General features: G+C 50.4%; 1 protein-coding gene across 2 annotated transcripts in view; it reads right to left on the bottom strand.

The window, feature by feature from the left end:
* TMEM233 (transmembrane protein 233) overlaps positions 1-8,746 on the bottom strand; it is a 28,259-nt gene extending 19,513 nt beyond the window's left edge. For both annotated transcript variants that reach the window (XM_036013850.1, XM_028528826.2), the window contains exon 1: positions 8,422-8,746. In XM_036013850.1, coding sequence (XP_035869743.1) covers positions 8,422-8,607 — 186 coding nt within the window. In that variant the 5' untranslated portion in view covers positions 8,608-8,746. The remainder of the gene's footprint in view (positions 1-8,421) is intronic.
* Positions 8,747-12,573: the final 3,827 nt, after the last annotated feature.

Here is a 12,573-nt window from a genome sequence, read left to right as displayed (position 1 = left end):
TACAATATGGGTCATGTACCTGGCGTTGGGCTAGGCACTGAGGCTAACAATGGAAGGAACTAAAAGAGCTCCAAGAAAAATCTATGTAGAGTTTAGTGGGGTACAATCTAGGGTCTGGGAAAGAGGGCAATCAAGGAAGGCTTTATGGAGAAGGTGATTTTCCAGTTGAGCTTTGAAAGAGGAGTGAAATCTGCCATTTTAAAAGATCCTCAGGTGGTTCAAGTGTGAGAAGCAGTGCTGTAGGATGTGAGTCATCCTACCTGGCTGGCTCCCCTTCATGGTTTTCTGAAGACACCATTAAAATTCACACGTTGTAAACCAGGAACAGTTTGCTTATTAATTAATTACAAAGTCCATCTCACCCACGGCCTATTTTGCCAACTCATTTAATAGCTGCTGTTTTGTTACCAGGACAGCGTTTAATGACACTGGAAGGAAAGTTCTGGCTGGATTTTTTTCTTTCTTTCTTTTCCTTTTTATTATGGAAATTTTCAAACATATGAAAAATAGAGTAATGTAACAAATCCCCATATTCCCATTACCAGCTTCCACAGCCATCCAGCAGTGGCCAATCTTGTTTTACCCGTATCTCCCACACTATGTTATGACAGAGCCATGATATCATGTTATCAGTCAATTAAAGTGACACAATGTATTTTCTGTTATAGGAACACACAGATTAACATCCTGAAATAGACGTAGGCTGTACCTCCAACAGTCTAGGACTGAAAGTCTCCAACGACAGTTTAAATTCTAGATTCCCGAACACCAAATGCCCATGGCCACCCTCTGCCACACAGTGGGGACAAATTTTAAAGTGGTCAACACGGCAAAGGCTGTTTGGGCAACGTGCCCACCTGTGAAATCTATGGACATCTAGAACAGATACCAACAACGACACATTTCAGGTGAGGTCTCTATCATCTGGGGCCATCTGATTGCTCTTCAGAGCTGCAAGGACAGGCACTCATAAGAAATAAGTCATAGGGATCCAGGATTCCAATAGCCCATTTCTTAGCTCACAGTCGTGTGGACAGAGCTGGAGAGGGCTGAGAGAAGCCACACTGAGACCGATGGGTGGCAATATTCAGAGCTCCAACTTGTGAATGGTGTTAAGCCTCCTGGGTCAGCTGCCTGGACCAAAACCTGCTATTTCCAAGTTCTGCCCTGTCCACTGGGAAAAAAATTCTCCCCTTGAGACCTAATTGAAGTCTACTGGAGACATACAGCTGTGATGGATGAGCACCTGGGTCAGGTGGGAGAACACCCAGTTTGGCCTGTCTTCCATCCGCTGGGTATTTATTTTCTTTTTGACCACAGACCTTGTCTTGTGGAGCAGGTGTGGCCAGGCTCGGGCAGGGCTGTGGCTAACTGTGCCAGCCCACGACCTTGCAGTGGATTTTGACAGCGGTTTTAGACCAACTACCCATGATCAGGTGCATTTTTTGTGGTCTGTGAGGCCCACTGCCTTGTGTTGAGGAGGATTTCTTGTTACCTCTTTTCCGTGTTGGATTACTTTTTCCAGGTACTGTATCTTTGTCTTTCTTGATTTACTCCCTCATCTTGGGGGAGCACATCCTCCCATAGCTTTCTGAGAAAAGGTGTGTGGCAGGTGCTTTTATGTTTTATTTGGATGGGTTTAAAATCAAAGTTGGTAATAATTTTTCTTTAGGATTTTTAAGTCATTCATTCACTACGGTGTAGTTTTCACCATAACTGATGAGAATTCCAAAGCCACTATGAATCCATCTGTGGCATCTTTTGGAAAGTTTGTAGGTTTAGAGAGAAATTTTATCCTAAATATCTGAAATTTCACCACGACGTGCTATGATGTACATCTCATTGCATTCATTTAACTGGGTATTGTAGGACCGTTTTAATTGGGAAACACACATGTTCAGTTCTGGAAATTTTCCCTAAATTATCTATTTGATAATTTCCTCTCTTTAAATTTATTTTTTTTTAGTTTTCTTATTAGATGTTGGATTTCTTGGACTTATTCTTAAATTTTCTTATATTTTCTTGACTGTTTCTATCTTTGGGGGGAATATTTGCTTCCTCTACTTTTTTATTGTGATAAAATGTACATAACATAAAATGTATCATTTTAACCATTTCTACCACAGCTCAGTGGCATTCAGCACATTCACGGTGCTGGGGCACCAACACCACCATCCACCTCCAGAGCGAGATTTCCCATCTTCCCAAACTGAGGCCACACCCATTAAACACTAGCTCCCCACTGCCCCTCTCTCCAGCCCCTGGTGACCCCCATTCTATTTCTGTCTCTGGCTGGGTACCAGGGCAATTTCACTGCCCTGGGTACCTCATATAAGTGGAGTCATACAATATTTTTTCTTTCATGACTGGCTTATTCCACTTGGCATAATGTCTTCAAGGTTCATCTACGTTGTAGCATGTGTCAGAATTTCTTTTCTTTTAAAGACAAATATTATTCCATTGTATGTATATACCACACTTTATTTTTCCATTCATCCGTCAATGGACATTTCAGTTGCTTTTATATTTTCCATGTTTTTTAAAGGGTTTATTTATTTATTTTTAGAGAGGGGAAGGGAGGGAGAAAGAGAGGGAAACTTCAATGTGTGGTTGCCTCTCGAGCACCTCCCACAGGGGACCTGGCCTGCAACTGAGGTCCTGACTGGGAATCGAACCAGTGACCCTTTGGTTTGCAGTCCCGCACTCAACCCACTGAGCCACACCAACCAGGGCTATTTTCCATCTTTTGATTTTTGTATTACTTCCTTGAGGGTCCCTCAACTTTAACTTCTAATTCTTCTGCTATTTTTTTTTAAATCCACCCTCCTATTTTAATTCCCAAGAGCTCTGTTTTTATTGTTTTATTTTTTCCAACCTATGCTTAGTTTGTGGACACAACACTGTTTCTTATTTCTCTAAGGGTGTTAATCATCTATCCTTGACATTTTCTTCTACTTCTCACATTACTCCTTTCCCTATACTTCATTTCTTTCGAAAACCACAGGTCTCTGGATTTAGAAGAATTTCTCAAATGTCTGCTGATCTCTGCCCACCTCTTCCTATTTGAAAGTGAGACACTGAAAAACTTCTAGAGGACGGGGCTTGTCAATGGGCAGGCATCCTGGGGTCCCTGGGCGGGGGGCGTTCGTCGTCTCTCTGGGGAACTCCTGTACGTGTGTTACCTGTAGGTTTTGTTGTTCTGGACCACCACGTCCTTGGAGAGACATCCTCCGACCTCCTGCCTGGATGCCAGGGCAAGGGCGTCAGGGAGGGGCAGCGGTGGGGGTTTCTTTGTTCAACAGGCAGACTCTGCATGGACCCTCTGCATCAATCCCCTTTTCAGTGTGGCGCCTTCACTGGCCTCTCTGCCCGTGCCTGGTGTCCCAGTCACTCTGTTGAATGTCACCAGACGGCAAATCTCCCGTCCTCTATCAGCGTTGTTGAGGAAGGAGGTGCTACTGCAATGGGTGGTCGGTGATCTCTGGGAGTTGAATGACTTCTTAACCAGACTTTCAAAGGCCCCTTTTCTCTCCAGCCCCAGCCTTCCTTCCTTCCTTCCTTCCTTCCTTCCTTCCTTCCTTCCGAGGCGGTGTCAGTGGGTACTTCCACTTTCTGAGCCTTCCCAGAGTTCTGCGGGGAAACCCGACTTCTTCTTTGTTGGCTCCTTCTTCCGCAGGATTTACGTTCCAGTGTTATTTGCTCTGTGGAGTTAGTCAGGGCTCAACTAGCCATTTTCTATCTTCCAGTATCTGTTCACCTTTCTCACCCCTGTTCTTGTTCTCCTAACTTGTCCTTGGGTGTTTGTACCCTTTACAATTCACTGACTATCACTTTAAGTGGTTTCAGAAGGGCTCGGAGAAGAACAGGTGTGTTCAATACTCCGTGCTTAACCCAAACTCTAGTTTATTTGTAGGTGTTTCAGTTGGCATTAACATTTACCTCTAGGCTGCAACGGTTTCTATTCCAGTAACATGTTTACTGGTCACTACTTTTATTCTTACCAGATTTGTAAGTCTCAATAAAAACAAAAACTGCTGTTGGAAAAGACAGTGGCTTGTGTCCTTAAAATATACTCCTCTCCCCCCTCCTTCTCCATCATCATCATCATCATCATCATCATCATCATCAGTACTTAATGAGTTCTAGCCATGTTCTAGGCAATGAGATGAAAACATTTAACTTTTACCATTTAAGCTCCACAACAGTTCCTGAGTAGGTACTAGCCCAACACTCACTTTACAGGGTTGACAAACTAAGCCTTGGAGAGACTGAGACAGTTGCATGAGACGATAAACACAGCAAATAGAAGAAAAACATTTAAAGTTCAGTGGCTGGTCTCTAGGCCAGTTCTGCAGGCATGAGGAAGAAGCTCTGATGCAAGAAGTCTCCCAAATCACCCAACCGAAAGTCATCGGCTCTGCTGTATCCACACTTACGGTGACCTCATTGGTTCAGCTGTGCAAATGATTGTATCAAATGACATGATACAGAAAGGAGGCTCCCTGTGGACTCAGCTCCTGTCTCTTGAGTCAGGGAGCAAATTCAAGCTACCAAACCAGCAGATGGTGAACTCAAGCTACATTTTCCAACACCGAGACTTGCTGGGAACTTTTCTCCTTCCGGACAGATAGCAGAGACCTTACTGATCTTAATCCCCCCCTTGGCAGAGGTAAAGGGAGTACACCAATGCCTGGGATGGAGCCCGGCACACAGTAGGTGTGCAGTAAACATGATGTTCCTTTCACTGGGGATAAACAGCGATAACCAGGGGTGCACCCGGAGAGCGTGGGAGCATGATGAATGAGGCCTGGAAACCGGCCTGGGCTCCGCTTTCCAAGCTGTGTGCTTCTGGTATGCACCGAATTTGCATGGAGAGTGGGGTGCCATTTTCAAATTCACAGGCATGTGCAGCTCAGGCTAGCAGTGGCCCAGCCTGGGCGGAAATTCTGGACGTATGTGTGCCTGAGACTGATGACAGGTTAAGCGCACTTTCAACAAGTAGACTTTGAACACATGGAGAAGTAAAGACTTCCAGGATCCCGCTGCTGGCGATGCTCCACCCACCAACGGCTGTGTAACCAGCCCCGCTGCACAGCCGGTGCCCCGCCTCACAGCCCCCAGGACAGGGGTGGTGCAAAGGTCACAGACACCCACAGCTTGAAGGACACTCAGGCATATCTTTTCCAAGGTGGTTTTATCATTCCCAAGTACCTACTCCAACTTCATCATTTTATAGAAGGCTTTTCAGGCTTTGTTTAATAAATAGTGATGATTGTTTTGAGATTGTTGGCCCTTCACACAGTTCCGGGAACTAGTTATTTTGAGCCTTGTCAATATTTTTCCATACATCTATGTTTCTATCAGTTTGCGTTATCTTATAGTATTTCTTGATATCGGGTTGCTGTTGAGGTTTAGGGCAGGGCGGTTCTTCACGGGGCAACAGTCTACAGCACTGAGGGGTATCAGTACTCTTGGTCCCTCACAGAAATCCCAGGAGTGCCCCAAGCCCATGAGGCACCACAGGTGCTCCCCAGAGTTCCACACGCCTCCTCGGGCGATGGTGTGCCTGAATTCATCACAACTCTCAGACATGCAAGATTTGAAGAGAGCCAGGCCCTGACATCACAAGACACCCCAAGGACAGCAGCCACCTGGGGGTGCTGCTCAGCCACCTTCCGCCCGTGCAGCCCCTGTTGCTCTGAGAGATGCTTCCAGTACCTCAGAGGGAGCGCAATGGGGGGGGATGCAGGAAGCTCTTTTTGGAATTTGGTTCCACTTCCTTGCTGTTCTGTTTATTTTCATGGGTGACATAGCGCCAGATCTGCCCGTCCAGCTGACAGTTGTCACACTTACCTAGCATAGTGCGGGGTGGGGGCATTGTTTTGATTCATCCTTACAGCGGGTTTGCTAAACCTAAAAAATTCACATTCTCACTTTCTTTATGAAGAAACCTAGGCTTTGAAAAGAGGTATACTTGCTCAGAGCCAACTTTCCGATTCTGGGGTCTGTGTTCTGGCAATAGAATTGTCTCCTGCTATAACCTATTTTTAAAAGGCTTGAGGGTGGGAATGGACATGCAGGGGTGGGGGTCCAAAAAAGGTTCCTTTTGAAAGCATACACAGCTCTTGTCCCTCAGGACACAACAGGTGGCACCATCAGAATTCAACCTGTCACTACCTGCTGGAGCTCATTTCAGATCAGTGGGGGTGGAGGTGGGGGTAGGAGGCTTTGCAGGCAGGTGCCCCTGCCCCCACTGGGAAGGGAGTCAACTGGCTGCTGATTCGTTTATAAACCAGGATATTGTGTGGGCACCCACGCCAGCCAGAGACCCCGGCTGCTCTCTGGAGACCTGGGCTGCTGGTCCTCCCCAGCTTTGCTGGGGCGGGGTGGGGGGGAACCCAACACAAACACACAAACTACAACAAAACACCAAGACCAGATATCCTGAGGGAGGAAGGAAGAGAGGAAGCTGGCTGGGTTTCTAAGGAACCTGATAAGGTGGCTCGGGGCTCTGGCACCGGGAAGGAGCACACGTGATCCGTGAACACCGTTCACTCACCACGCATCCGTGTCACACGTACGCAGCATCTGCCCCCTGCCAGAACCTATTCTAGGCGAAGTAACAGCAACAGCCCGACAGGCACCCCTGCCCTCACAGAGCTTACATTCTAAGGAGAGAGACACAGGCAGTAAGCACATGAAGAGGGGAAACCACGCGTCATCAGGTGGGGAGAGGTGCTTCAGGCGAAAGGCAGCAGGGCCAGGCGCAGAGAACTTCTGGGGCGTTTCGATTTTAAACAGTGATCCAAGAAAGCCTCGGGGAGTGGCACTTGATCTAATAACACCTTGCCGGGCGCGGTTTCAAGCGTCTTGACAATTTTCTCAATGCAACAACCGCTCAAACACAGCTACGATTATTCCCATTTTACAGACCAAGAGGCTGAGGTTAAGAGATGCAGTGGTTTCTGGACCTCGCACAGCTAGCGTGGGGGAACTGAGGTCTGAACCCTGGCTGCAGTAAGTCCAGCGGCGGCGCGCTTGGGGGTTGCTGCGGATAGCCTACGAGGGGGGCTTGGGAAAAGGAAGGTCGGCGGGGGCACATCAGACTCTGTGGGTACCCACGAAGCGAATGTGGTGTCACCCATGGGCAAGTCCGGGCAGACCTGAATGGGGGGGCGGGGTGGCGGGCTGCGGAAACTGTTGATCTGCCCTGAGCTGAATCCCGAGTCTCCCGGGCTGGGGCTGGGGAGTTCCGTCACCCAGATGCACAGGCGGTGGGCCGGTGGGGGAGGGAGCTCACTGGTAGGGTTGTCCCGGGACAGTTCCGGTGGGAACCTCACCCCGCCGCCACCCCCTGGCCAGCTGCTCCAGTCAATAAGGCGAGGACCTCGCGGGTGCTCGTCGCCTTCCCGGTGGGGTTCGCCTGGGAGTTCCTACCAGAGCTGAGGAGGGCCATGGAGGCGAACTCCGGGAGGGCGGACTCGAAGAACTGCTGTTTGTCCTCTGGGGAGACGCGCAGTTCGGGAGGCCAGAGCGCTAAGGGCGCGTGGAGCTGCAGGGAGAGCCCCGGTCGCAGAATAGAGCGGTGGAGGGGCGCCCGGCAGCCCTTGGGGGTCGCAAGACAAGGGGAGGGACAGGGCCCGTGCGCTGCAAATGAGTGAGAACTACGACGTGTTGGGGTAGAAAGTAAAAGAGAGGCGAGCGCGCACTCCAGGAAGGCCTGGAGAGAGCGGGCGCGCGGAAAAGACGGGCTGGAGAGAGCGCAGGAGAAGGAAGAAGTGAGAAGGGACCGTTGCCCCGGAGAGGACGAGCTAAAACGTGGGGCCTGGGGTCTAGGGGAGGGCGTCGGGAGTCTCTGGGGGGCCCTCGCACGGTGGCCGAGGCGGCGCCCTGCGCGCAGCAAAGGGAGGAATGGCTAGACGCTGAAAGCGCCAGCCGATCCAGCACGCTGGAGAGCGGGTGCGCCCGGCGCAGCGGGAGACCACGGAGCAGCGCCTGCGCGCGCAGGGGACGCGGAGTGTATTTGCCTGGCCAGGTGGTGCGCTTTGAGGTTGCTTCTAGAGAAGTCGGGGTTGAGAAGACCCGGACGAGAGCCCAGAAATGTCGGGGGGAGGCGGGGAGAGAGACCGCAAACTCTACGGCAGAATCTCCCCGGATTGGAGAGAGAGTGCACCCTGGGCGCTGGAAGGAAGCGGAAAGCCGGCCCTGGGGGAGGCTTGGTCGGGGCTGAGCACCGCAAGGAGCGCAGCTGAGAGGAGGTGCGGCGGATTGAGGGGCGAGTTCCGAGAGCCCGAGAACGAAAAGCCCGGGGCACGCAGGGCCCTGCAGAAGGGAACCGTGGAGAGCAAACCGGGTCCCCAGGAGGGCCGCAGTGCCACCCATGCCCCTCTCCCTGGCCGCTCCCGGTGTTAACGCACTCACCATGATGGAGAAGACGAAAGCCACGATGTTGATGGGGTACGCCGGGCAGAAACACGAGACAATGGTGAGCCACAGGTAGTTCTTGGGCCTGGGCACGTCCTCCTCGGTCTTGTCATCTTCAGTGTTGGCCTCGGGACTGCTGTCCAAAGCCGTCTTGAAGTCCGAGCTGGGGGCGTACTGAGACATGGGCGAGGCCGGCGGCGGCGCAGGGAGGGCAGAGGAGCCACGGTCGGCGCGGTCTGGACCTCTGGCCGCCGGCTGCTGGCGAGCCTCTGAAAAGCCAGTGGAGCGAGGCTCGGGAGACGTGACCTCACCCCTCCTGCGTCCTCCGCTGGCACCCGCCCGGGCTCAGGGACCTGGGCCAAGAGCCTGGGCACAAGAGGGAGGGAGGAAGCGAGAGCAAGGAAGTGAGGGGAGGCGGCGGGGAGGAGAAGGAGCCTGCTAGCCCGAGACACAGAGGAAAGGCGCACTTTGACGACGCCCGGAGACCCTCTGACGGACGCCCAGGTTCACTCAGAGAAGTCCGGGATAGAAAGGAGTTTCAGGGAAGCAGCAAGAAAAGCCCCTTTAAGACCAGGCCATTTTTTCAAGCAGCTGAATTTGAATACATGTAGACAGGACAAGAGATGACCCAACCCTATCCAGCTGGCTACAGAGTTACTACTTCCGCTAGACCTCAGCAATTTATTGCCTGGTTCCCGAGGGATGTAAGTTGCCTCCACTGCCCCAGTCCCTTCTTCTACTCAGACCTGGAACATTGAGCCCTAGTCATTTCCTCCACAGGTGGGCAGGGAGCAAGGTGCCAGGCCTTGGGCCCAACCCTCTCCACACTGCCCAGGGACCCCTGGAGACTGGAGTCCGGAGTCCGCCAGTAGGCACGGCCCTCCACTTTTTCCCAAGCGTGGAAACAAGGAATCCTTCTCATCTCCACTTTCCCAGCTGTAGGGTCCCTGGAGAGAGAAGCAGACAGACCTGGCAGGTGTAGACAACCCAGGTGAATGATTGCAACAGGGAGAAGAGAAAGGGACCCGCTTTGGGAACAAGGGTGAAGACAGCAATTTCATCAGTGGCTAAGCAATTCACGAAAGGGGGTAGGCACGGGAACAGAGACTTGGAACCCAGACAGAGCTGGGAAATGGTCACATCTGGGTTGAACCTCAGGAAACTCCCGTTACCTTGCTGAGCTCCAATTTCTTCGTCCAAAAAAGTGGAATAAAGGAACCTCTGCCTCATCAGGACCTTGTGAGACTCTGAGATCGCATCTCCCATCAGGTATATCTGAGTGCCCAATAAATGCTACCTATTACTACTAGAAGCCTTTCCCCAAAATATAGTCATCATACAATACCTCAGATGCAATACCCATTGTTGCAAATATTTCACCAGAAATTCCGATGTGCTGAGTGGGTAGCATCACAAAGAAGTGCAAATCATTGTATTACGTACAGTCTCAAACACAGTTGCTCACAGCATCGTACTCGAAGGCATGAGTCATCTGCTTGGCTTTCTCAGAAGGTGAGCTGAGTGTCTGGGGTGCCTCGCTTGTCTCAAGGGGCTCATTGGTGTCGTCACCCGCCTCCCTCACTGGGCTGCAACTCCCTGAGACAGGGGACGGTCGTCTTGCTCATCTTTCTGTCACCACCTGGCACATTGCCTGGTAGGAAGCATGTGCTTAGTGTAGCCTGCTGGGCGATCATGCAAAAAATGAAATAGTACCTTCTCCGATATGCCTTCTCCCTCATTACGGTTGATTAAGCAGGTGGGAATAAACCAAACAATTAGATTCATCCACTGAGTCCTCAACTGAGTCTTTGCGTTGGCTGTTCCCTCTGCCTGGAATGCTGTTCCCCTAGACCGTCACGCGGCTTCTTATTTCTCAGCTGTCAGCTCAGATGTCACTTCCTCGGAGAGAGACCTTCTCTTTAGGTTTATCTAGTGTGGGCTCCCAAAATGATTCTATATTTTCCCAGCTTTTTTTTCCCCAACATGTGTCACTACTGAACTCTGTTTACTTGTTCACTGAATGTTCTGTTTTTAAAGCTTTTTTTTAGTTAGTTTTTTTAAAGACTTTTTAATTAAGATTTTATTTATTTATTTTTAGAGAGGGAAGGGAGGGAGAAAGAGAGAGAGAGAGAGAGAGAAACATCAATGTGCGGTTGCTGGGGGGCCGTGGCCTGCAACCCAGGCATGTGCCCTGACTGGGAATGGAACCTGCGATGCTTTGGTTCCCAGCCCATGCTCAATCCATTGAGCTACGCCAGCCAGGGCCCAAATGTTCTTTTCTGTGAGCTCTGTAACCTCATCAGAGACGTATCTCTGGTACTCAGAACTGTCCTGGCACAAGGTAGGGATGTAAGAAATATTCCTTGAATGAATGGGTCAGAATTACCTGGGAGTATGGAAAGAATGATTCCCAGGTCTTGACCAAGACCTACCTGAATTAAAATTTTCCTGGGTGACACCCCAGAAATCCATCTTTTTTAATGCCTGAGAAATCAATATTTTTAGAACGCTCCCCAATGTTTGTGATGCAACAGAACAACTTCTCAAATCCCATCATTGTCTCTAGTTCTCAGGACATAGTCCTGGGTCTTTAGTTTGGAGATCCCCTCCGTCCCCTCAAATTCAGCGTGTCAAAGGGGAAAGTGTCTCCCCCAAGGACCTGCTTCTTAGTCCTTGGCGAATGGGTCCTGCCTGGTTCTCCGACCCTCCCTCCTGTCAGTTCTCTGCTCTCATCTGCTCCAGTTCTGTGGGCCTCTTCCCCCTTCCTCAATGGCGCCTCCTCCCACCCCCCCAAGGCCTTACACCCACTGTTTCTTCTTCCTGTAAGGCTTCCCTTTCTTCTCATCTTTCGGGGCCCATGACCTCATGTACAGGACCCTGAAAGAGTCTTTCCCTGAGCATCCTATCTAAAGTAGCCTCCTACCCTCCTGTTCTCCACCCCACCTCCCTGTTTATTCCTTTCGTCACAGTTATCACAACCAGAAACTGTCTCATTTATTCATTTGTTTACTCTTCATTGTCTGTCTCCCCCACCAGAAGGTAAACTCACAAGAATGGAGAATTATTTTTTTTCTGTTTGGTCTCCCTGTGGTGTCCTCTGTGCAGCAAGAGTTCTTGGCCCTTAGTAGGTGCTCAGTAGACACTTGCTGAATCAATAAACTGCATTGAGTCATCCAGCTTTGGAGGCATTCTTCTTGTTCCTTGAGCTTCCACGTGAAGGACCCACCCAACCCTGTGGACTGCACCTCCAACACGACTCCTCACTCCAGCCCCTCTCTGCGTCCCCCATGGCCAGTGCTCCAACTGCAGACCTTACCCACAGAGGGAAGTTTCAGTGGGCACTGTCGGAGCCGCATTTGTGATCTGAGGTTGGTGAGTCTGGTGGGCTGAGCCCCAGGTTTGGGCCCCACATGGAATGGTGTTCTTTTAAGATCATCAGCTCTGCTGTCCACTCCCACCCACTTGTGTCATCCAGGGGAGACACAACAGAATGGGTGCTTGGCTCAGCGGAACCCATGTCCTCTGCCAGGAGAACAGCTGGTCAACTCTGGTCCAATGCCCGGGAACCACCAAACATTTATTGATTATCTAGTGTGTGCATTTCCTAGATGCATCATCTCCCTTAGTTCCCACAACACTATAGGTGAGGAAGGTGGAGATGTTTCCTTTCTACAAATGAAGATGCCTAGCATCAGACAGGTAAAGGGTCTTCTGTAACGCCTGTTACACAAGGAAGTGGGGATGCCAGGATTCGAACCAGGTCTAATCTACTTGTTCAGGCGGCAGGTCCAGGCAAGAGTGTTAGATGGACTGCTCTGAAGTTCGCTGGAGTTACTGTGTTCTGCTCAGGGAAGATGGATTAATAGCTTGTTGACTGGGCTAAAAAGTAGCAGTGAAATTGCAGTCACTTGAAATATTTACAATGAAATGGAAAAGAAAGTGCCTGCACCAGAAAGTGTGAGGTATATGGTGCGGATTCTTGAGGGACGCATTAGGCCCCTGAGTGGGGGCTTTCAGCTCTAATTTCCTGAGCTTCGCTAATTTCCTCCTGAGAGGTCAGTTTATGGCTCTCAAAAGAACCCTGCTGGCTGATTGCTTTCGATGTGGCAGTACCTTCCCTCTTTAAAACCAGAGGAGAAGCTGACGCCC

This window comes from Phyllostomus discolor, chromosome 13 (assembly GCF_004126475.2).
Source record: "Phyllostomus discolor isolate MPI-MPIP mPhyDis1 chromosome 13, mPhyDis1.pri.v3, whole genome shotgun sequence".
NCBI lineage: Eukaryota > Metazoa > Chordata > Mammalia > Chiroptera > Phyllostomidae > Phyllostomus > Phyllostomus discolor.
Note: the sequence above shows the minus strand (reverse complement) of the source record. Positions and strands in the feature narration are given on the sequence as shown.